This window comes from Lonchura striata, chromosome 2 (genome assembly GCF_046129695.1).
Source record: "Lonchura striata isolate bLonStr1 chromosome 2, bLonStr1.mat, whole genome shotgun sequence".
NCBI classification, from domain to species: Eukaryota; Metazoa; Chordata; class Aves; order Passeriformes; family Estrildidae; genus Lonchura; species Lonchura striata.
Window position 1 is genome coordinate 76,760,423 of NC_134604.1, and position 26,078 is coordinate 76,786,500.

Genomic DNA, 26,078 nt, shown 5'->3' on the forward strand with positions numbered 1-26,078 from the left:
GGTTAACAGCCTTAGGTTTAGACATTCCTCTATCCAAGTGTCAAGGGCTCAAAGAAGGTTAAGTTCCTTAGAGCCTGATGGATTCTGACACCTTGAAAAAATAGAGCATGGGTAGAATCTGTCTAGATTAAAAGAATTACAACAGTTAATGGGAACTTTAGGATATAGGGGGAAATATCCCTGGTTTCTCTATTATTGCCCATCCCTTGTATAGTTTGCTCAAAAAGGGAAAGCCATGGGATTGGACTGAGCAACACATGAAGCAGTTCCAGAGCTTGGTCCCACAACCCCCCCAGTGACCCTATTGCAGCAGAATGGGATTCTGTTGAGAACATGGCACTGCAGCCTGTTTCACACTGGCTCTGATGGACCAGAGAGATTCAGCCCAACTGCATTGAAAGAGACAGAACAGAGATATTCTGAGATGGAAAAGTGACTTTAATCATTAGTCCAAGCAATTAAACAAGTTGAGCCACTAAGGGATAACCTGTCTGGACAAACCCCAATGAAAGATGTATTTCTTTCCTTTTCCAGGAAAGATACTGGGAATTATGCAAGCACATCTTCACTGAAGATCACGTTAATAAGCAAATTTGGTTCACACATCGACAAGCTCAACCTGCAGGGTGGAGACCCTCACTTCTTCTATCTATGGAAGCTAATCAATATGGTAATTAGAGTACATTCTGCACCACACACACTTCTCACTTGTGAAATTTACTGTGGCAGCATATATAAAGGAAGGAGATGAGAGCACTTTGCCTACTGAAATTAGAAAGGTAATCTCAATGCCACTGAATTTGGCAGGGAATTTCAGACCTGGTAGCATCTAATTAATTTACTTAGGACCTCGTTAAGAATACAGTAAGAAGAAAGATTAACTGAAGCATCAGTGGTCAGACTCCCGCTTCAGATGGTCACTCACAGCTAGAGGAACTTTCATTAAACTACTTCATCCTGTTGTTGCTATGTTAATCCTGACTCTAATATGTTTTGCTTTTATCATAGACATGTACATAAAAATCTGTATAATGATTTGTCAGAAACAGTCTGGGTGTGGTATAATGAAAGGTGTGGGGGAGAGGTATGAGCAATTGCTCTACAGAGACACCCCAAAAATCCATTAAGCAGGTGTGATAGGGGCACCAAATTGAAGGTGTGACTGTAGCTGCATAGTGGATAATGTAGGAATGGGCCTACAGCTATGAGATACATGATGAAGGGACTTCCATGAGATATGCCACAAGATGGGTAGCTAAAGGATTATGTGGCCATGATGGCATGCTGAGGGGGTGGTAGGTTATCGGGCAGAGAGGTTGGATGACCTTCATCTCTGCAATCAGCCTAGGAGGAAGGATTGAGGCTAAGGTGTCAGTGTTGGCAAATCTGGGATCACAAAACGAGACCAGACTCAGACTGTGACCCACATTACTGGTGCGCCTGGGAACATGATCACACTTCAAATGCTGAATTGGTTAAAATCAGAAATTAAGCACAGCCATACTCAGCCCTTCAGATCTGTGAGGACCAGCTGGAAAGCAAGGGGGTTTATTTGCTGCCAAAGTGCTTGCTACACTCACAACACAACACTATGTATCTTTCCAGAGCTAAGATATTTGCTGTTAAACACCATGTCAAGAACCTTTAAAAGAAAACAGTTTAGTTGTCCATAACTATATAGAATATTGATATGGAAAAGCAGGAAAGCAGCTATACAGGAATGTTGTCAAATAAAACTTTAAATAGCAGTTATAAAATGTAAGACAATGAAATAAGCCCCAAAATCCACTGTAACCTTCGCCGAGAAGCTGAACACAGGAATTATCTCTGCTAGAAGATAATGATTTCTCTTCAGCCCGAAGGCCAACTTGACGTGCAAGACGCTCTCGAATTCCATGAATGGTTGGCTCTTGCTTCTCTTTGCACTCTCTGGCATATTCAATAGCTCGCAAAATTTTATTTAAGCGATCACTTGATATTCCACGAACACCCTAAGGAAACAATTTGTATTGTAAACACTCTTTTAGACTTCAGATATCACAAAGCTTGTAGAAAAATCATAGAAGTTGGTAACATTGCTCACAAGTGTAGACATATCCTCCACAGCTGTAATCTGAAGGCCATCCTCTCAGGTTACAGGTTAAGCAATTACAGTTATTTAAAACATGGAAATTTAGCTTTGGATTTTATAGGCTGAGAACTGTAGTGCAGGAGTGAAAGACAACAGAAAGTAAGTGGTACAAAGATTACCCCTCTTTTGAATAATTCAGTATCTTACTGCTTTAATTCCCAAGGATTCCAGCTTCTCCTCCAGAGCTTGCTCCAAAACAACTCGCAATTCTTTAGTTAAAGAAGGATCAGACTTCAGAGCATTTATTAAAAAGGTCTTACTTCTGCCTGGTTTTAGATCACTTTTCTCAGTTTCTGAAATAAGAAGGAAAAATGCTGTTAAGAGATGTTTTTAAAATCCACATTACATGAGACAATCAAAAACTGCACTGAAGCATGCATTCTTTAGAAACAGCATAGACATGTATGTGCACTTTTTATCTACACAGAATTGTGTAATTTTCAAAATACTGGGCTGGCTTACAGAAGCCAGCTCACTTGGAATCTGTACCTCAGCACCATGTACTCACCATCACAAGTATCTTTTATTGCTCTTGTAACTGTAAAGACACAGCACTGAATATCTGGCAACAAAGATCTTTATTTTTAGCATTGTATTTGAAAACTTCTGATAATGAAAGAGTATCTTCTGATATTAAGTTCTCTAAATGTGGTATTTCAAAGAAAAGCTGAATTGTACCAGGAATCAGAACAAGAACACTACAAATGTTTTCTTAAGAAGAGCTTCAAGCAACATGATGTTCTCTGATAAAATCATCTACTGAAATTAAACCTTTGCAAAGTTGTAACATTTTCAAAGTCTTGGTAAAGACAAAACCTTAGTCTGGGGCTTAGTTTCACAGAAAATACATGCTGGATAATAGCCATCCTCAAAAATCTTTCAAGGACAAAGTTCAGTGTTGTGGTTTTCTTCTATGCAAGTCTATGACATCATACATACTTAAAAGCAGACAAAGAAGTTCCTATCTCTTTTCCTTGCTTTAAGTGTCAACAATGACACTTATGTCAATAAAGAACTCTTATGCAAGCAATAAAGACTCATCTAGACAGATTCTTCCATCTAAAATGAAGACTGACATTCAAGTTAGGCCAAAGTATTATAGGGTCATACAGGAAAGTAAAGAAGCAAAAGAAACCTATTTAGAGCCTGTCTGTAAAGTGTCACTGGCAAGACAAAATTCTGCTGAATGCCACTTGAAGTAAATGAAGCAATGACTTGTGGAACCATGATGGCTGCTTCTGTCTGGCAGTGGTCAGCAAAGCTGGCAAAGGGTATAAAACATCCCAGGAAAGCATGCTATAAACCACATTCCCAACTCCCCTGTAGTAACAGGAAAATCTTGGGCAGGAGTTTGTCTCTTCCCAGTATGCTTCAAAAGGCAGCAAAGTCATCTATCACCCAATAGAGAAGAACAGGAATGAAGGGCATAATTCCATATTGCGACTTTCCAATATTATATTTTTAAACAAATGTGCCACTTTTTCTATTTGTAAACAATGACATCTTATTAGAAAGCAATTCAATTTACTTTTTTCACTTTTCTTTAAGGGAAAGACAAGCATCCTAAAGAGGAGACGAAAAAGCCTCAAGATGCACAAATGACATATTAGGTAGTTTTGAGAAACTGGCTTCCCATTGGGTCCTCGAAAGAACTATAGGTAATAAAAACTGAAAGAGAATCCAGCTGCCATACGTGTATGGCATAGATACATGTTGAAGAAGACATAATGAGGCTGAAATCTCATCTGGTTTTGGGAACTGTGTGGACAACTCAGTCCTTGACAGAGATAACATTAAAACTGATTTATCTGGAGAACTGAGTCCTAAAAGAGGCAAACAATTGGTCTTGAAGAAAGACAGGGCTATCTGACCATCCCCATTCAGGACAAGATGGCATTATGCCATCATTATGCCATTTGGTATTTGGTACCATCAGTACCAAACCCTCCCAGAAAGCCATACATGTGACATCTTAGAGTGGAAGGCTCCCAGAAGCCTTCTGAAAATCCTATCTCTTTCCAATGTTAATCCTTACAATAAAATAGATACATTTAAATTCATTTTTAAATTCTTAATTACTAAATACTAATAAGGGTAACAAGACTATCCAGCATTATCCTAATTAATGAAAATATTAATTCTTGCTAATTAACTCAAGCGAAATCCTATTTGCCAGAGCAATTATTTAAGGAATTGTTTTCTTATTCATCCCTAAATATTAGATATAACTTTTGAGACAAGGTCCACTGTCTCAGCTCCTACGTAATCCTAGAAAATGATGTTCTGAGTCAAGAATTTTCACACTCTCCCTTAAAAATGACCATCATCAAAACCAAAAAAATCTTGGTCTATCTTTTCAGACTGCATTCTTTCTCTTTCTCTTCTGCACTTCAGGCCATGCCTTCAGGCACAGCAGAAGAAACAAAGACAATCCATCAAGAGAGAAGATGGCAAGCAAGAGAAACAGCAGAAGGAACGGCAAAAATGCGAGCAGTCTTTATTTCAAATTGTTCAGAGTCACTGGATTTTCCCTGGGGAAACCTCCCAACACACAGATGTATTCAAACAATTATTTTGTTTTCAAAACAGCATAATTCCTTTGAAACTCAAACTCACTGGCTGTAGGGTTCAAGACTGATTTTGATTTTCACACACAGAAGAGATTTTTATGCTACTCAGCTATTTGGTGTTTCACCTAAGGTACTATTAGCTGCCTTCAGGAGAAGAACATCATGCAGGATGAACCAGTGCTTTCTGTTCTGTCATTGTAAATGTGGCCTTCTCCAGGGTCTCCTCAGAAGAGGCACAACAGCTGCCAGTGCTGGGCTATGTAACTTTGTTATGAATTGCACAACCCTGGCTGGAGCTGTGGCTGTATATGGGTAGGTGCAAGTCAGATTACTTGTAAAAGTATCTGTGATGCATTCATGAAAGCTGGCAGCTCCAACCTCCACCATCAACTTCCTTCCACCTGAACTCTTTAGCCTCTTATGCAGAGTTTAAAAAGGGAGTGAGCACATATTGCAATAGTGCCAGCACCAAAAATTTCCTACTGAGGGGTTTTTCCCCATCATTTTTGCTCTGCTTAGTTCAAATCCCTTTAGACATATGGAATGTGCCTGCTTTAAAGAAGTTAGCCAGATTTTCATAAAAACATTGAATTCAGATGAGGAAATCATAGTATTTACAAGCAATAGCAAACAGGAGACTGACACAAACAATGATCCCACCCAAATCATACAAATATAATTCTTCAATTGAAATACAGTGAAATACAATTAAAATACGATGAAAAATACTGTAGGTATCAAATAATATTTTTTGTTTTCAAGAAACACATGCCAGCATATTTTGAGCTGAATCAATCATTACCTTTTTCCTCTTCTGAAAGCTCCTCTATGGGCTCCAGCATATGCACCAAGGGTGCCTGCTCTAATAATAGGAAGAACAGGAACACCAGACAAAAAGGACAGAAAAAGGTCAAAGTCCAGAGAGGGAAAGTCAGAAGAAAAAAAAAAAAACACACTGATGTCAACTTTCTTGATTGCTGACAACCTGCTTAACCATCACAAACCCAGTGCAACATGACTCTTCACTGCCTCAGGGGTACATTTTTGTAGAGGAGACCCTAATACAATAGTCACTTCAGGAGTGATTCTGTTGTCCAAACACAGCTGTATGGTGTCATCCAGATACATCAGAGTATTAAGCCATCAGTACAAGTTTGACTGATACATCACACAACTTCTGGAATGGCACCAGGTAGGCCAGGTAGGGTAGTTTTAGACATCTACAATGACAGGGCCACCCAGGATTACATAAATCAATACTGATGTTAATTTCTCATAAGAAGTAATTCTTTAAGATGTATTTAAAAATATTGTTTATGTGCAATTTTATACTAAAAGTTTAAAAAAGACAAGTGAAATGGACAAAGTAAACCTCAAAAATATATGGAAAAATATATTAACTCACTATTCCAGAGAGTTATTAAGTCATTACTCAGTTATTAATGAGTCCATATGTGCAAGACAGAGATTTAACATATATATATATATGAAATAATTCCCAATAATCAATTAAAAAAATCTTCAATCATTCCAATTGAGTAAGATTCAATATTATTATGTGTTTTAAAGAATTCTTGAAGTGTCTGTGCTGCAAACAGCTTCCTAAACACACTGAATTTTTCATTCTATAGGCTGTCAGGTACAATTTGCTTTACAAACAATGAAGTCAGACTACGGTTTATTTACAACTTTATAAACTTCAGCTATAAGACACACTTGAAAATTATTATATGTAGACTAATTCAGCTTTTTAAAATGTTAATATTCACCTTCTACAAATTAATTGCTTTCAATGAAAACTAGAGCTTCAGTGTCTTGTAGGGTTTTCAATAAAAACAGGTATGCAAACTCTACTTTCAGCATTCAGCTACAAGCATTATAAGAGAAAACAATTTATTAGTCATAGTTTGGGTCTACATCTCCATCCTTCACAAAAAACACTCTTGCACTATAAATGGTTGTTATGCTCTTTGGGTAGAAGGGGAGGAAGTGATGTTGCATGAAGATGTTTTGGCATTTCTTGTACACCAGGTACAAACATGGATGCACTGTGATAAGTAATCACAGTGAAAGAAGCATTTGGGGCTAAGTGACACTGTCACATCTCCAATACTCCCCAGGTAAAGGAGATTAAATCTGGTGGCATAAATGCTTGTGTATGGGAGCTGGTCTCTTCATGCTTTCCATGCCTGTGGTGATATTCAGCCTCTCACCTGCTTTTCCAAGCCAACTATCAGACTTAAGATCTGCTCCCACAGAACTTGCGCTAAATAAGAAGTTTTAAAAAAATGCTTCTTATACTTTCACAAGTCATTAACAAGATGCAAATATCAAGATTATCTTAGGAAAATATTTAAAAGCAAAACTCTGAGAGACAAATGGGCTTCTGGTTGTAGAAAATTGCTGCCTATCCATGGCAGTTTGGGTGAATGGAGATGAGAGATCTCTCAAGGCTGCTCTTGGGGAATGAGGTTTATTGGGGATGCAGAAAGATCCTGCCTCGTGCTCCCAGACGCAGCACGTGGCAGGGCTTGAGAGGGTGGGGGAGGGAAGAGACAAAAGGATGCTCAAGGAGAGGGGGAGTTCCAAGAGAGGGGAGGGAGTTCCAAGAGGAGGGAGGAGGTTCCAAGAGACCGTGCAGCCCCTGGAAGCCCCCTTTTCAAGGAGCTTCAAGGTGGGCTGGAACAAGGCATGGCCAATGGGGTTACAGGTACTTGATGTTTTAGGGGAGGGACAGAGGTGCGAGGTGAGCCATACATCTTTGGGGGGTGAGATGGAACAGTCCACTTGACCCCAGGACCCATCCGTAGGCAGGGGCGTTATCCGGCTAGCTGGGAGAACTGTTCTCATCCTGGCTGTATTATTTATGGATAATCATATTTATCTATCTTCCACAACATCTGGTCTTTCAGTCTCTAATGCTGTAAAATTTACCAGTGGCCAGAGCATTCCTGGGCACTGGAACATGATCCTCCACATTACTGCTCCTGGCACACTGCTGCCCTTCACCAACTAAGATCCTCCAGAACAGTGTTCAGACACAGTTTGGGATCATTCCCAAAAGCCTGAAATGTGTCTGTTTAAAAGGACAGAGCCTGAAGCATAGATTAAATGTTCTGGGAGGATTTAATTAAGCTGCATGGGCAGTGAAGCCTCTGAATTTCTTGGCTGGACTTATCAATTGGTAAGGCAGTTGCTGTGTAGTTGGATTTAATCTATGCTTGTTTTACCTGTACTTTACTCAAATGCTCTCTGCTTAAAGGGGCTGACTCATCCCTGCACAAGTCCTTGCCAAGTGACTTAATGTAACAGGAAAATCCCAGTCCCCAGAACTCAGACCTGAAAATGGTCTGCTGATCAGACATAAAGGTATATGCTTCTCTTCCTCACTGTACCAGAAACAGAGGAAATGAAAAACCAGGAATTACGAAGAACAGTTGCAAGAGCAGACCCAAAATGCATTACTGTTTTTATTAATACTGTTGTTCACTGCATGGTAACAGAAGAGATCAAATGCTAAGGCAGGAGGGAGTGCAACACCTGAAAGCACCAACTCCCCTTACATAAACAAGCCTTTTCTTTCTCTTCACTGTACACATATTCTAAGAGATATCTATTAAACATCACATTGGAATCACACTTAAGAAAAAACATTACTCTGGTTTATAGACAGGTGTGGAGATGACCCCCCTTAGGGAGTCCTCTCCTTATGTTTACCAGAGATGCGCTTCTTCTGGCCATCTAATCATCACATATTAATTCTAGCCATCATTAAGGTCCGCAGACGTGTGTCTATCATCCCATATCTTCCAGACTATCTCTTCTGACAGCTAGTATGTGTGGAGACACAGATGAGATGTATCAAAAGTACGGGTTACCTTAATTTCTTAGTGGATAATTATACTACTGAAAAATTATGTGCCCAGCATACTTCAAGAAACAATAAGGTACCTGTTTTAAAGAGTATTTGAAGACAATTTCTACACAGGTGGAATAGGAAGATATAATGAACAATAATGAAGGATTCAGGCTGTGCATGTTTCATGTATATCATATATTTTTTGTCTGTTCTAATCTACTAGTTTAAAAAAATCTCAATATTCTGACAGTACTATTGGAAAAGCAGTCTTCTGGCCAACATTTAAAGAAGAAATACCATCTATTTATGTTGAAATATGAAATGTTAAAAAACTTTTAGCCCCAACAGAAGCAATAAAATTATCTATGGTGTAGTTCATCTAAAGTAAGCACTTTGCACTTGCAGTGTAACAACCTAAGAAAAACTGTAAAATCTGTTTTTTTTAAACTACTGCATTACTGCATTTGTGTAAGGAATGTAAGCCATGGATACGCTTATTATATACTCCTTTAATTTATACTCAAATTACACATACAAAGAGGTGCCAGACCTAATCTGTGATATCTGTACTTTGGACCATTGTTTTTCAATTAATGCACTTCATATATTTTTTCTCCTAACTGATCAATAGGTCACATAGATCAAAAGCCACATACTACACATAAGAAGCAGAAATATTAATTTTAAACCAATATTCCTAAGTGTGATTTTTTTTGACACTTACCTGAGGCCTCTACGTTAGGAGCCTAGTCACCTCAGACTCCTTCTACAGTCATTGAAGAGACACAGGCAACTTCAAAGAGCATTCAGATCTTAGTTCAGCTGAACCAAACTCTGAAGGCACCCCTTTTCTCTGCTTACTGTCTAGGAAGAGTAAGTACTTAACCCAAATTTTCCTCAGATGCTTCAGCTATGTCCCTAGTGATAGGTGAGCCCTGGTGTCCACATCATGTTTGTAGACTGATACATAGGTTTTAATGAACAATCTAATGGGTAGCTTTGCTTTTTAACTACTGTCTTCAATTCCACCTATTATTATTGACCTAAAAGCCACTAAATATTGAACAAGTATCAGCATTTCAAGAGTAATATAGAAGCCAAAGCCTAATTTTAAAATATTATTCAGAAAAATAAATTGTAATTATCTGTTGCCTTTTTGTGAGACTGAAGTAATCTTTGAAAGTAAGACCTAAGTTATATCTGCACAAAACACTACAGGTAGCTCAGAAATGGACAGAAGAATGTTCTGCCAGGACAGCATTCAAGGAGTTCTACTAGCTCTCACAAGAAGTCAGGAATATTAACACAAAATCACCAGACCTAACATAGTCATTCTCCTACTTTACACCTAGGATTACTCACATTTGCAACTTGGGTATCTTTTCATAATAGAAATTAAAGATGTGCAGAATGAATACTGGGATGAAAAAGCTTCTGAGTGGCTTTGAAAAGCCACTTAAGTTCACATTAGAGAGCCTTTTCTAGAATTAATTTTAAAAAATGAAGATATATTATATGCAGGCAATTTTAAGATGATCTGTGCTAAATATCTTTTTCTACAGAAGTTACCAGGAAGTGCTTTCCTTTTCATAAAGGCATGAGATGCAGCCATGATGTCTTAATTCAGTAAGTCAATCCCTTGAGGAGTCCTGAAAACTTCGGGAAAGACACCATAACTTCTGCTAACCTCCAGAAATTAGGTAAGGCAAGTTTAAAAAACAATCCAGAAGGGAAGAAAGGGGACAGGACAGAGAGACCTGCAGAGATAAATAAAATAGTAATCAGCAAAGGAAACTGAAGGGAACACCTTCTTTGAGGTTTCATAATAAACTGATGGTGAATCTTTTGTGTATCAATGGCAGGAATAGCCTTTTCTATATTGAGAAGTTTCACAAGATGTCACAATTTCCTATTTGAAGCAGCAAGAAATTATAAAATATCTGAATGAGCTGATTTAAATTGTCACAGTACAAAAAATACTAATGTTCACAGGACTGTTTCTGTCCCCAGTACAAATGAAAGCAAATGTACCAAGTAACTAATGCTTGACAAGCCTGGTGAGTAAGTCCTTAGCAGCAATAATCTTCATAAAACTTACATATTAAATTCAGGGCAATTGCTAAACTACATGCTATGAGACTTCTTAGCCAGAACTAGAACTACTGTTTTGGTGTAATGAGGCTGGCTTAAATGAAAAAGAATTAATTGTTCCAAATGCTATTCCTAATTCTCTGTACTTCATATACTACTACTTTTGTCTACACAACATTCATCCATACAGTTTAACTTAGAAAGCTACAAGCAATGAACTACTAAACCTTGCATAGTTTAGAAAGAAATCTCTGTATTATTCAAATAATGTTGCCATAGAATAATTAGCAATAATACAATCTTTTCCTTTTTTAAATGATTCTTGTCATAACAAATAGTTTAAAATTAACACTACATGAGCTTTTCATTCCTCATCAAGTTATTGAAAGCTTGATACATAATGCCCTTTCTCCACAGAAGCATTTTCAGAACTTTGTATTTGATGAAAAAGAAAAATTATCTACATTTTTCACAGACAAATTCCATTTAGTCTCCCTGTGACAGGTTTAAAAACTAAGAAAAATAATTAGAAAAACCCATTATTTAACTATAATTCATAATTCAAATCAATAAACTGTTTTGAAACATTTTGCTTGCTTGTTTTTCATTACTTCACTACTTAAAAGGAAAATAAAGAATTAGTTGATCACGGATTATTAGCATGGTAACAAATCTCTTCAATAATTTGCATACTGATTAAAAAACAAAACTATTTTCATAAAGTACAAAACAATGTAAATAGAGCTCCCTTGCCCTGCTCCCCTTCTAAAGTATCCCACAATGACACAAGTTAAAATACCTAAACAATGATCTATATGTAAGCATAGGTATACTCTGAAGAACTATGACAGGATAATTGTCTATTTTGATTACTTCTTCCGTAATTTTGCTCCTTTCCATTTGAAGTCACATGGAAAATACAGTATTTCAAGTCTTCTAAACAAACATCTCCATATCTTTCCCTATATAAATTCCAGTAGATGCATGTACTTATCCAGTATATGCATATAATGTACCTATCCAGTATAAGCATATTTTCCATTAGAAAACACAAATTTGTTCCTCAATAAATTTCATCTAAGTGATTCAATAACATAACTATTCTAGAAAATACGCTCAAATTATTTTAATTTGTTTTTAATTTATTCTCCTCAGTAGTGCATCCCTATAATTATTTCATAGAAAATCTCAACTTTGACATAGGAATTATATTCTTTCAATATAACTACTCTTAGACCTATGATTTGACAAACAATATACCTGAGAAAAGCAAGGGTTAGATTTGAAAATACTGGATCTGGACCTAGCAAAAATACTTACCATATGGGGGAACTGATGGACTTGGTTTATGTTCTTGAAGACGCTCTACAGGAGTGTTCACTAAAATAACATAATAGTAAAAAAGTAATAAAATTGTATTATTGTAAACAGTAGTAGAAAAATAGAGATCCTTAAATATAGCAATATTTAATCATATTTATAATTAGTTATTTTTTTACATCGATGGGCAAAAAATAAACAAAACAGTTACAAATGTAAAAACCATTCCTTCACAACATAAAAGTACATCTCTATGTATGCTTAGCATTTTTAACACTTCTACAATCAGGAAAAGACACTGCTATCTAAATCATCACTGGACTAGAATATGATCAGTTTTTTGGTCTTGAGTGCATGCTGCCTTTGTGTCACAGGGAAGAAGTCTTGGCCCAAAGCTACTTAGTGAACACCAGACTGACCAGGGGTTTTATTCGCCAGAGAGGATATGCAGCATCCACAGGTGACATCAATGCAGAAGCAAACCCTCATACACCTATAGATCATGTATAGGGTGTAGCCTTGGAGTGCATTAGCACTTCAGTCCTACATTCCTCAGATCAGCTCAGGACTAGGAGCAAATCTGTCTGTGTGCCATGGACTTTTACTTGTCTGTGCTTCAGTGTGAATGAATATGACCAGCAACAGCTGAAAAGCCACATGGCCATGCTCTTACTAGGCTTTCCTCAAACTAAACTTACTCCCTGCTCTTTGACTCAGTTCAAGCCAGTGTCTTTTTAATACAGCAAAATAGTTTCCAAACTGGGATCAGTGTTAATTCATCTGCCATCACCTACTGCAATAAACTTGCTTCAAGTCACTGCAACTGCAGCATTAACTAGATGGGTGTTTGTAGTGTAGAACAATAACCTGAAACACAATTATCAGGTTTAGTTATTTGTAGTAGACTTCAGATATTAAAGTATTGCACAGATAAAAATATAAGAGCTCTTAACATTCTTTGAAGATCTGTGTCTTAACTGACAAGTTAATCAGTTTTGTCTACTCTCAATATTTTCCCTTTTGTGAGTTCTGCAGCCTGAGGACAGTTAAGCATGAAAAAAAAGGATTAAAATTATACTTCATACAGCAAATCTGGAAGTTTTTTACGTAACACAAAATAAAGTTGTTCTACACACCTCTTCACTATTCAAGCAATCAACTTTGTACATTAGAAGTCTTTATAGCTACAGAACATGATTTTTGTAAATTGTGGCATGGACACAGGTAGGTACCCTGCGAAAAACAAATACATTTCCAGTACTGATTTTATTTCAGCATTTTGTTAGTCAAGTTGATGTCTATATTTGTTTCAGCCAGGCTACAGAAATCAGAAACTAAGTCTGTTTCTTCCTACAGTTTGTACTTACCATCATAAGTTTTAACATTTGGAGTTGGTTTTGTGGACAGTTCTCTTATCTAAAGGAGAAAACACAGATACATGGATACAAATGTAAAGGATCAATATGTAAAATTAACATTTAGCATGAAATACCTAGTTTCAGTACTATTCCATAAGATAAATTCGTGGTTATGATTTGGGGAGAAAAATACTACTTCTGTGCCGGATATATATTTTGTTTATGCTTAATGAATGCTTTTGTGTTCTCTTAATATATACTCATGCTTTGTACGTTCTGTTATTGCAAGTTATAAAGTTAAATGAGAGCAGACTTATGGGCCACATGTTCCATTTTGCAAGCCTAGCTTCCACTACAAGGAAACACTGGAGTGTTTAATTACACATTGATCTTAAATGCATGAAGAGTTCTCCTCTGTGCTTTACAGGTTTGTCTATTTGACACCCCACGACAAGCACTGGACTGACAGAGTAAAGGAAACATGCTGTCTGTAATGTGATCTAAAGAAAACAGGAAACTTGAGACTCTTATATCATTAAAACAATGTTCTGCACTCCAATTCCCCAAAGAGAAGAAGAATACGATTCATTCAAACACATAGCCACTGTCAGATGGATCTGGCACAAGATATTGAACCCTGATCCTCTTTTATTTATCAGTTTGGTTATACCCAATAGTGCCTCTATTCATTGTCCATTAAGTTTGGATTCTGCAAAAGTGTTAGCAGTTTCTCAAGCCTGCACAACTGTATTTCAACAACACTAAACTTGGAGTCCTCTGAACCTGTTATACATCTGTGGTCATATTGTTATCTCTCCAAAGGTCACTTTATTGAAGGAAATTAATCTATGATTAAGTCCTTCATTTCTCCAGCCATAAAATTTGTGAAGGTGGAGATGTAAAAGCTATTATTTGTCTTTCCATTCTTTAAGCATTCAAGTATAGGTTTAACATTAATCTCAAGCAAAATGTGTAAAATCAGATTTACAAAGAATGCACCCTCTAATAGAGGAATAGGCCACATAATCATGCCATAGTCTAAACTCCAGACTACCCAGATATTTCCCCACAATCGCCTCTAAAAATCTACAGTTATGTTTCAATAAAACCTTATTTTAGGCAAAAACAATTCATTTCCAAACATAAAATCATAAAATCACACTGGATGGGACCTACAAGTATCAAGTCCAATTCCCTCATTGGACTACCTAAAATTTAAACCTAAGAGCATTGTCCAGACATGCCAAGAACTCTGACAGGCTTAGTGCCATGATCACTTCCCTAGAGACCATGTTTCAGTGCCCAACCATCCTCAGGGTGAAGAACCCTTTCCTAATGCCCAATCTGAACTTCCCTTGTTTCATTCCGTTTCCTTGCGTCCTACCACTGATCACCAGAGATCAGCACCTCCTCCTCCACTGCCCCCCTTGAGGCTGTGATCACCTCTCAGCCTTCTTTTCTCCAAGCTGAACAAGCCAAGTAACAACAGCTGCTCCTCCTAAAATGCCCTCAAGACCTTTGATCATCTTACCTGCCCTCCTCTGTATGCACTGAAATAGTCTGGTGCCCTTCTTATACTGAGGCACCCAAAAGGTGCACACAGGACTCGAGATGAGTCAGCACAGGGCAGAGCAAGACAATCCCCTCCCTCAAGCAGCTGGAGATGCTGTGCCTGATGCACCCTAGGACACAGCTAGCCCTTGTGGCTGCCAGGGCACTGCTGAGCACATTCAACTTGACATCACCTCAAACCCCGAGATCTCTTTTTGCAGGACATCTCTCCAGCCTCTTGTTCCCCAATATATGGGTATAACCAGGGTTACCCCATCTCAGGTGGTCAATCTGATACTTGGTCTTGTTATATTTTACATATTTTAAATAATTATTGTCACAGTAATGAATATGATTCTTTATTTTTAGTGTGAGAAGTAATGTATTTTCAGATTTCAAACACTAGATTCTGTTATGATTAAATCCTTTTCACTATCAAAACTTTTTGGTTTATTAAGCCTTTCTTTATCAAATGTGTTTTAATTCCTCTTCTACATTCCTCTGTCTCCTTTCCAGATCTATTCTTATTTACCAACATAATTTCCAAAGTGCAACCAAAACACTCCAGCAATACTATTACAGACTGTAATTATTAAACATACAGTCAGAGAAATATCAAAACCCAAATGCTAGTATAGTGTCTCTCTGTATCCTGTGCTCTCTGAAACAGGGCCTTTCACAAAACAGACCTGCTTCTTCTGACTCATAATCAGATCAGTCTGGTCCTGAAGCCTCTGCTCTAATTCTTCTATCCTCTTCCTGTAAAACATGTTATTTCTGTTCAGGTCTTCTCTTGCTGATGTTTTGGTGTTCTCAATCTCTGACCGCAGCTAGAAAGCAAGAAGAAAAGTAACATCATATTAACACTATACAAAATATTTTAATGCTATAAAGTCTAAACAAGCGTCATACTTAGATACTTTTAACTTTTTTTTTTTTCCTCAGCAAAAACCTGATGTCTTTTGTGACTTCCCTTGGACTTGTATTTAACATAGAACAGTTGTCTGGATCACTTTTGAATTACACAAGGAAAACTACCTAAATTTCAATATAAAGAAAAGGACATATAAACACATTGCTGAGATTGCCTAAAAATAAGATTGCAGGGCAAAGTGTATAGATCTATAAAAATGTGTTAATTATAAACAGTATCCAGCAATGATACTTTAAGGAGGTGATATGTGAATCTGTATAATAAACCTAGTATATTACCTCCAAATGTGGAAGAAAGGGAACATTATACAGGTGCACCATCCCAAAAGTAATACTTACATTAGTTCTCCCTTATTCTATTCTTGCACTGTATGTGGGTGTATCTTTAACTACATCCTTTTTGGGGACTGTTCCATGGTTCATCCCCAATGTTTTCTTGCCAGAGGAGGAGAACCACTATGATCTGCTCAGCTCTTACATGGTCACGCAGATGAAAGAAAAATGTAAGGAAAAGAAGCAAGAAAAACAAAGCAGGAAAGAGATTAAAAAGAAATGCAGATGTAAAAAGAAATCTGAGGAATGAAGCTTTTATAGTAAAATATATAAACTGATGCAAAATAAAATGCCATGGTATTTTCTCCTGGAAAAGCTGAGCAGATTCTGCATTAGAAAGCTACAACAGAAAAAGCAATAGAGAAGTGGTAGTAAGGAGAAAAAAAAAGACTGAGACATATGCCATAGGTCCATGGTAGCAGCAGGTACAGGATAGATGAAAGCTACATGTTGGCAAGTCATATATCAACTATTCAACCACATAACAGAAAATACTGTATAATATAGTGCTCACAGAACCAGCTGTAAGCTCTTCAAAAGACAAATAGAGCTTCAGCTTGCCATCAGATTATGAAATGATAAATTCATTTTCAACCCTGGCCTTAACTGAAACACCAAGATCCTACTATAACAGAAACACAGAGATGACAAATACAGCTAAGAGGACACACTCTTATAAACTCTTGACATCTGGCAGATGTACTAAAACATATCAAGAACTACTGAAAGAGTAAATTAAAAAAATGTCTCCTAGGTGTAAGTGGTTTGTTGTGCCACTTACTAGGGATGTTTCTGCCTCGTGGGTTTGAACCTTGGCTTGCATACAAGACACCCACTTTTCTTCCTGCATAGAGGAAATGCATGTTAATTCTTGTTAACAACACATTTAGTTTGATATATGCAGCTTTGTTTGTTGTTAATAGCTCATGAGCATTTAGTTTGATACATGAAGCTTCATTTTTCTAAATGAAGCATAAATACCAAAAAGATGGCAGATTTGATGAAATTTGAGTAACCCAGTATTTAATGCCTAGAACAGTTGATTTATACACCTGAGTGTGGTTTTCTTACCAATCACTCCAGAAACTGTATTTTCTCTTTGATTTGTATATGCAGTCACTGTGAGTGAGAAATACACAAGCATTTTGATACATCTGTGTGTATTAACAAAAAAAAGTAGTAAGAGCAGGGGTTTTCCCCTCTAAAAATGTAATTTTGAGCACCCATTAACAATGTATTTTGCATAATAATGACAAAACCCCAGAATTAACATATGAGTTTTAGAGTGAAGCCAATTTTCTTTGATGAAATTAAAAAAAAAAACATAAAGCAAAACTTAAGTTTGGCACATCTTTGTGCAGAAGTGACCAAACTTCTGTATAATACCTGCAGTAAACAAAGGCTTTCACATCCCAAAAACCATGAATGAAAACAAAAGGCACAGGTTGGAAAATCCTGTCAGAAAGTTTCCTAATTTTCTTTTTCATTTTGAGAAATGGAATATTCTAATTCTTCATAAACATAAATGCTTTATTAGAGCCTTCTAGAATTGAACTGCCATCAGATTTGGAAAAGACAGATATATTTAATCATAAAGAATAAGATCATATCAATAAATAAGCAACAATTACTTTACTTATAAAAGATAAAGAAAATAAATCCTTGTCTGTCATTATATGGATAGTATTAAATAGTATTAAATCTTTAAAACCAGCTATTTTTGGCATTAAGAATAATGAAAATTTTACTTAGGGATTTCATATCATACTCAGAGATGAAGAAAAATCAAAAGCAAGCAATAATCTGTCAAACAATACATTAAGTTACAATGTTACCTGTTTTTCCAGAAGTCTAACTACATATGGATGTTTGTGAAGATTATGAGGTTTCTCCTCTGTAAATTCATAGCTGTCTTTCAGTATTCCTAAATTGGATTTTTGTTGCATATTGGACTTCTGTAATTCTAACAGTTGCTAATAGGAGAGAGGAAGAATACAAAATTTTCTTTCAACACAGTTATGCAGAGATTGCATCAGATACTTCTCCCATTTCTCGTGAGGTCAGCATTTATCAAATTTCACATCATTAATAATATCTACATCTAAAATAAATATGACTTGTAAAAGTACACATGACTTAGCAGCTACAAAATATAAGCTGCTCTGGTAATGTCATGCACATTTGTTTTCTGACCCAGCCAAACTTTTATGATTCTCTTGTTAGTGAGCATTTCCAAAGCATGTATTGAAAACAAACAAATTCTGTCAGGACTGTAATGCAGAGGTTAGTGTCTTCCACACCACTTATGAAAATATTAACATAAGGATATCTGACATGCAGCAACCACAATAACTGCTAACCTATAAACAGGCATTCAAAAGCTGAGGAATACAGAAAAAACTGACATAACTGCTGAAGCGATCATTCATTCATACAAAGCAATACTTTAAATAAAAAAAAAAGGCAACCTGAAATTATGTTAATAAAATACCTGTATACAAGGATACAATTACAGCTACCATTCAATCATTATTTTCAAGAGTTCTATAGCAAGAACTTTACAGTGACTATATCATAATTCAAATATGTGAAGTTCACTGCCATCTATTGTAAGGGATTCATGCTTTAAAATGTTAGAAAATTTAAATTGCTCACATTTTCTAAGGTTGAATTTCTTGAATGTAAGTCCTTAAGCTCTTTCGTAAACGTATCTTTCACTTTTTCTATTTGATCAGCAAATTTTTCTCTTTCTTCATCTTTCCATTTATGAAATAATTGTAGAAATGCTTCTTCTTTTGCTTTTTGCTGCTCACATTCCTGAAATTAAAAAAAATTAAATTATTTGTTATTTTTCCTCACATTCAATGCAAATTCAAGCTCCCAAACTACATGTGGAATGCAGTGACTTTCAATATTTGGGAAATCCTATGTCATCAAAAAGCATTTCCCCAGGGCTACGTATCACAAGCTTAAGATCTTGCCCTGCAGTAACAGCACTCAACTCAGAATCCATTGTTTCATAGATTAAATTAGACCTATTTTATCCCTATATGCATTTACCCCGCTTCATCATTAGATTACTTCAACCATTCCACTACACAGTGATGAATTTTTATATGGTTCTCAAATTGTTTAAAGTCCTGCATTTCACTGCCTAAGACATACAAATCTTTTAGGAAACACCAACATTTTTCCATCACAGCATTCGCTCTGAATTTGTTCTCTATAACATGCAATCATTGTACAACTAGGAAGACTGGGATCATCTGTATCCTTCAATCAAGGATAAGATCTTCTGCTCTTTCAATCAGAAGACAGTAACATTGTGCCACCTGAATTGACAGTGGATGTCAGTCATGGCAGACAAACCATAAACAGTCACACCACACACTTCTGTCTTCCCTGACATAAAACAGAGAAGTTTTGAAAGCTTCTTGTTGTGTAACACTGCAGACTGTAGCTTCAGGACATTTCAGGTAGTCCCCTTGCAGTTAGGAGTCTCAGCTAAGACAAGTGACTTCAAAAGAGGCCCTAAGGCACCAAAAAATCTACACTGCACTGTTATGAATACTCCAAGTTCCACCTCATAAACAAAACAATGCTTCAGGGGCAGGAGAAATATGTTATAGATGTATTTCTCAAAAGCTAGGCACAGAATGAATGAGTAGAATATTTTCCACATGTCCACATAAAGCCAAGACCCATTTTTCTGACAGTGCCTGCACTTCAAAGTGAAACTCTACCAGCTTTTGATTTGATCATTCAGGATTTTTGAAAATGGAAGCTGAACACTTCCAAGAAAGGGGGAACAAAAGGACTGAAGAAAGAGAAGTCTGAAGCTGAATTCATGGAAAACAACACTCCATGTTTTACAGATGATCAGGGTTTCCTCTGAAAACAAAGGAAGAAAATAATCATCCATCATAGACTGTCAGGTTGGAAGGATCAGGTTGGATTATCCTCCAGGATAATCTGGTCCAGCCTTTCTTGACAACAGCACAAACTAGACAAGGTGGCACAGGACCTTACCCAGCTGAATCTTGAAAGTGTTCAACTTTGGGAAATAAAATACTTCTGTGGGCTGAGTGAACACAGTTCAAAGTGCTAATTTTTTTGAGACATTCACATTTCTTAGTACTACCTTAGACAACCTGGCCAAATTAGCCTGTTGTTCAAACTCTAACTGGGACTTGGTGAGCTGCAACTGCTCCTTCAGTTTTTCAATCTCATCCTTCAATTTTTCTATATTTCCTTTCTTCTTCTGTTCTGTTTGAAAGAAACACAGATTTTAAAAAGGTTTATTGCAATTTCTAGAACTGTAATACTTACTGCAAATACATTTCTAGTGTTTGAGTAACACGAAGTGTTACTTTCTGAAAGTGTTACACACTTTTCACAAAGTGTGACTTTCTTAGACCATTTGCCTTCCCACTACTACGATTCTCTATAGATGCTTTTAAATACATATATTCTCTGGACTGCTAACTTACGCTCAAATACTTGTACCACTGACATTTCAGATAGTTCACGAAATATTTACATGAAAAATATTCTATAACCTAATTTTAAAGGAATCTAAGCAACGCAGACTGATAAAGAGGATACATGAAGGACAAAGTGAACCTCAGTTATTCAATCTCTTAGTTTAAGTTTATTCTAAATGACTTTTGTAAGGAGTCCAGTTGGAATACAGCAAATTATCTGTGTGGGAAGAATTGAGGGAAATATCAAACAAAAATGTTAAAATATGCAAAAATCACAATAATATTCAACTGTTAAAGATTTTATCAATTTACCAGTTATTTACTTGCCCATCATCTCTGAATCTGAATATTATTTCAGAAGTAACTGCATGGGATATTTTCCCCATAGAGCCATTTCAGGCTAATCCTTTTATACGACAATGGCTTTAATTTTTTCTGCAGCATCTTATACTATCATCATTTTTACCAAGTGTAAGGCACACAAGTGCTTCTTTCTCCTAATATATTCACACTTCCTCAGCTGCTTATTCAGACCCCTCTCACTCTTGCTGCTGTTTCATTTGCCTGACAAGCTACACTTCAGACCTCATTAGATTCTTCCCACTTTTTCTCCTCCCAAACACTCCTTTGTTCCTAACTTGTTTCTAACCACTGTTACTTGTCAATACTTGCTAGTCCTTAGCAATAAATCATAAGCATGCAGCCTAGCAGGAAGGAGGGAAATTAGGTATGAATGAAAGAAACTTTGAGATCATTGCTTTTCAAACTAAACAGTTTTTAGTGAAGAGAGAAAAAAGTATGCAACTCAGTGGTAAAGCAACGTTGAGTATCATAGATAGATGAAGTTGGACTGTTCTTATCAGTTTCTCTTTCTCACTACATTTTATAGTCAGTTCAGGAGAGCCTGATCCTATTCAAACTGATTTCAGGTGGGGTGAACTATTTTTGTATTAACAATTATTATATATTTGCAAAATTTATTTTCCTTAATGCAGCTTGTTCATTTTACCCATGCCTCCATAACATACATGCTTAAAGAGAAACTGTGCTCCGAACTGTGCTACTGACTGAAGTATTCAACAGAAACACTAGTTTGAAAAGATGCTGTGAATATGGCACACAGGTGTTTGTGAACTATTTTCCAGAGACTGAAACATATGTTGCCCAATACATTGTATCTGTCAGTGGCACTTGCATTTACACAAACTGAGATCTACAACCTAAAAAAAGTAAAAGTAAAAACTTTTCTTCCAAGTTACACAAAATCATGGACTGCACATCCTCACTGTATTTACACTTTTCTAAACCACCTCTCTCAATTTTTTGGATAACATTAAAGTACCTACCAATCTCAGACTCTTCTGGGTGACGCCTTTGAATGTGACTTTGTAAAAAGGAAGAGGTCACAAAAGCCTTTTCACAAAATGGACACTACAAAGAAAAAAAAAAACCGGTTAAAAACATATTAGTAACATCTTTCTGGTAAATACAGTGGCTAAGGTTTTTAGCAGGTTATTACATTTCGCTTATGTATAAAAAGAAGGTAACTTTAACAAATACCCTCTCACAAGAATAAGAACAAAAATTCTCATGGTACCAAATTTCTGTAAAGTCATTAGTATATTAATGCTATTTAACATTTCAAGTGATGGTCAAGAGCAAGAATCTGATTGTGCTAGGCACTGTACAAACTGAACAGAATAGACTCTGGCCAACAAGTTCAAATTCAGATATAAACCATAGATAATGATTCATATATGTAGGTAGAGAACTATAAAGAAAAGGCATGACAACCCTCTTCAGCACAATACAAAGACTACAGTCAACTAGTAGCTCAGGTATTCTTAAGATTCATGCAACACCACAAGTAGAGCACCACACAGCTGGAAAAAACCAATAGAGATGGGTTTGTGTGTATGAGCTGTAAGATGCCACCTAGAATCTTTCTGAAGCACAAAGTCCTTTCAATTACTGTTCTATAATTAATCTTCTAGTTTTGAATATAAATTTGACATAAAATTTGGATCCCACCCTTTTAGAAATATCCTTTTTGTTCACCTTCAAAATACATTTTCTACTAATGTTCAGAATATATTAAAAATAGATGGGTAGTACAAGAACAGAAGCTACATCTACAAACCCTGTAACATACTTCAAGACTATGCATGAGGGCCCCTCATCACTTTAGGGTCCTTCATAACCTCCATCTCATACTTTTTTTTCAAATAAATACATTTTAACAAACCACAGACATTCAAAAAAATAAATTTTACTTATCAGTGTGATATGACAGTAAGAAATGAGCTTAACAGGTTCAAGATCTTGTCATGATAATCAATGCCAGAAGGAGGATCTGGGGAGCTACAGGCAGGTTAGCCCAACCTCAGCGCCTGGCAATGTGTGATCACATACAGAACAATGAATAAATCAGATGCAGCCAGCATGGGTTTAGGAAAGGTAGGTCCTGCCTGACTAACCCGATCCTTTTATTACCGGGTGACCTGCCTAGTAGGTGTGGATATTGCCTACTGGACTTCAGCAAAGTCTTCAGCAACATCTACTACAGCACTCTCCTGGAAAAGCTGGCAGTTCACAGCTTGGACAGGTGCACTCTTCTCTGGGTTAAGAACTGGCTGGATGGCCCGGCCCAGAGAGCAGTGGTGTTGCATCCAGTTGGCATCTGGTCACTGTCATGTCCCCAGGGATCAGTGTTGGTGACAGCCCAGTTTAATATATTTATTGATGGTTTGGATGAGGGGATTGAGTGCACCCTAAGTAAATCTGCAGACACCAACTGAACAGGAATCTGGGAGGTTAGGAAGGCTCTGCAGAAGGATCTGGATAGGATAGATTGATGGACAGAGGCCAACTTTATGAGGTACAGCAAGACAAAGGACCAAGGCTTTCACTTCAGCCACAAAACCCCCTGCAGCATTACAGGTTTGGGGCAGTGTCCATAAAGCTGCTCAGTGGAAAAGGACCATGGGGTGTTGGTCAACAGCTGCTGAACATGAGCCCAGGTGGCCAAGAAGGCCAGCATCATCCTGGCTTGTACCAGCAGTAGGGTGGCCAGCAGGACCAGAGCACTGTTTGTCCCTCTGTACTCAGCCTTGGTGAGGCCATACCTCAAATCCTGTGTCCAGTTCTGGGCCCCTCACTACAAGAAGAACATTGAGCTGCTGTAGCATGTTCAGAGAAGGGCAGTGGAACTGATGAAAGGTTTGGAGGATAAGACCTACCAGGAGCAGCTGAGGGGGGCTGGAGGTGCTCAGCCTGCAGAAAATGAGGCTCAGGTCTTATAATCCCTTACAACTGTCTGAAAGGAGGGTGTAATTACATGGGGTCAGCCTCTTCTCCCAGGCAATAAATGACAGGACAACAGGACTTAGCCTCAAGCTGTGACAGGGAAGGTTCAGGCTGGACATCAGAAGGAATTTCTTCATTAAAAGGGTGGTTAAACATTGGCATGGACTGCCAAGGCAGGTGGTGGAGTCACCACTCCTGGAAGTGTTCAAGAAATAAATCAACACTGCACTTAGTGCCATGGTCTAGTTGACAAGATGTTGATCAGTCAAAGGTTGGACTTGATGATCTCAGAGGTCTTTTCCAAGCTAAATGATTCTGTGATTATGTGAGATTCCCAAATTTCATATTATATTTAAAATGCTGCCCCTGGTAGTCAGGTATCCTATAAAACACACTTTTCAGCAAACACTAAAGCCCTAAATAATTAAGTCAAATTTTGTTGAGCAAATGCAAGACCCAATATAAAACCAAAATAAAGTGATATAATATAGCAGCAAAGCATTACTGTCAGCCAAGAGGGAGCTTACAGTGTAACAGGTTGCACATCATTTACAGAACTAAATTGGCTGTGAAATAATGTTATCCATTCAAGCACAAACTTCATGTCAGTTTGACTAGCTGATAGTGAAAGAAAGCTCTTACTGTAGGAGACAGGATTAACATATGGAATATTTAGGTTTTGAATTATGCAACACTTTTCTTGCAATTACTTTTCAGTGTTAACTACAACATGCACTTTATGCCCACATTGTAGATGAGAATGTAAGATTTCTGAACAAAGTATCAAAAAAGTGAAAAATATTATTTAAAATTAAATTTGTATTAGTCACATGAAGGTACTAACCAATGAGACTTAAATTTATAACTTGTGGGTATCAGTACCGTTTTATAGTAGCATTTCATGGGTAAACTTATATTGATCTTGGAGTAAAGGCATTATATCTGAATCCCAAAATGTTTACATTAGCTGTAAAGTGCACAGCCAGTAAAAAAGGCATATTTGTAAACAAGTAATGGGCGTATTTGCAAAACATCCAAGACTTTGAGGGGATGGAATCTGAACTACCCTCTCAGGAACACCCAGTAAAGCCTCTATTATCTGGCAACAAAGATTATGCACAGATAAATATCACAGAGCTATTGATTACTGATCACACTGCTACGCTGCATTTACAAACACTGGGAAGAGTTTTATTTATTCTGGCACTCCATCTCAGAATCCTGAAAACACTGTAGGTACTTCAGGTATTGTTCACCATCATTCCCTGAACTAATTTTTCCCATGTGAACTTAAATAACTTGTATAGAAAAGAAACAGAAGAATGAAATGGGGAGATCAGAAGTTTACTTTATAAGAAATCAAATTACAAATGGGAAATATATTTCCATCTCTGTTCTACTGCAAATGCCATTGAACAGATTAGCAATGACACAAGCTCTTTTTCAGCTTCCACAGAGACAGATGCACACTACAAATATTTCTGGAAAATCTGTAATATTTGGCAAGGACAGTATGAGAATTATTTAAGTTGACACATAAAATGACACATGCAATCAGTTTTCTTTTGCAACACAGGACGAACTACTTCATGAGTTGCATAAAGGTTTTTTTTTTTAAATAATAGCATATCAGCAGCTTGTCCTTGAGACTAACACTTGAATGCATGAACCTTGCCTCCTGTATAGTTCTACTCTTGGGGCACAAGGTACCTTTTGCCTTACAGAAACACTTGAGCCAACTTAGCTGATGTCTTAAATATTTGAACTTTGCCTGTAACTTTAAACATACAGAGCTAGCCTGAAATCATGTCAAGTCTGTGTTTAGTGTACCCTTTATACTTCAGATTACATTTGAAGCGAAAATTTGCATTCCTGAATCCTGAAAATGCTGATGCTGAAAAATACTTAGATCAAACTAGCACACTGTGAGACAAAATATAAACAGAGTGCCATGACACTGTCAGAACAGTTGTATATTAAGATTCTTGTATATTAAGATTAAGTTGTATATTAAGAAAACCCTTTAGGAACAGATTGTTGTGGAATCAGAGCTGTGCTAACTCACTGAAGCTCTTTACCATCTTGCCTGAGTCACCTCTGAGTCACACATACAGGCAGCAACTTTGTGCCTGGAGAACATCA

At 37.0% G+C, this 26,078-nt stretch overlaps 1 protein-coding gene across 3 annotated transcripts in view; it reads right to left on the reverse strand.

The window, feature by feature from the left end:
• DZIP1 (DAZ interacting zinc finger protein 1) overlaps positions 1 to 26,078 on the reverse strand; it is a 38,347-nt gene that overhangs the window by 7,924 nt on the left and 4,345 nt on the right. Inside the window, exons 5-15 of one of the 3 annotated variants that reach the window (XM_021530307.3) lie at positions 21,977 to 22,061; positions 20,288 to 20,412; positions 18,802 to 18,963; positions 17,982 to 18,119; positions 16,928 to 16,990; positions 15,570 to 15,710; positions 13,339 to 13,387; positions 11,972 to 12,031; positions 5,504 to 5,563; positions 2,279 to 2,424; positions 1,796 to 1,991 (exon numbers count right to left, since the gene is read on the reverse strand). In XM_021530307.3, coding sequence (XP_021385982.1) covers positions 1,796 to 1,991; positions 2,279 to 2,424; positions 5,504 to 5,563; positions 11,972 to 12,031; positions 13,339 to 13,387; positions 15,570 to 15,710; positions 16,928 to 16,990; positions 17,982 to 18,119; positions 18,802 to 18,963; positions 20,288 to 20,412; positions 21,977 to 22,061 — 1,225 coding nt within the window. The remainder of the gene's footprint in view (positions 1 to 1,795; positions 1,992 to 2,278; positions 2,425 to 5,503; positions 5,564 to 11,971; positions 12,032 to 13,338; positions 13,388 to 15,569; positions 15,711 to 16,927; positions 16,991 to 17,981; positions 18,120 to 18,801; positions 18,964 to 20,287; positions 20,413 to 21,976; positions 22,062 to 26,078) is intronic. The other 2 variants (XM_021530309.3, XM_021530308.3) reach the window with 2 other exon arrangements.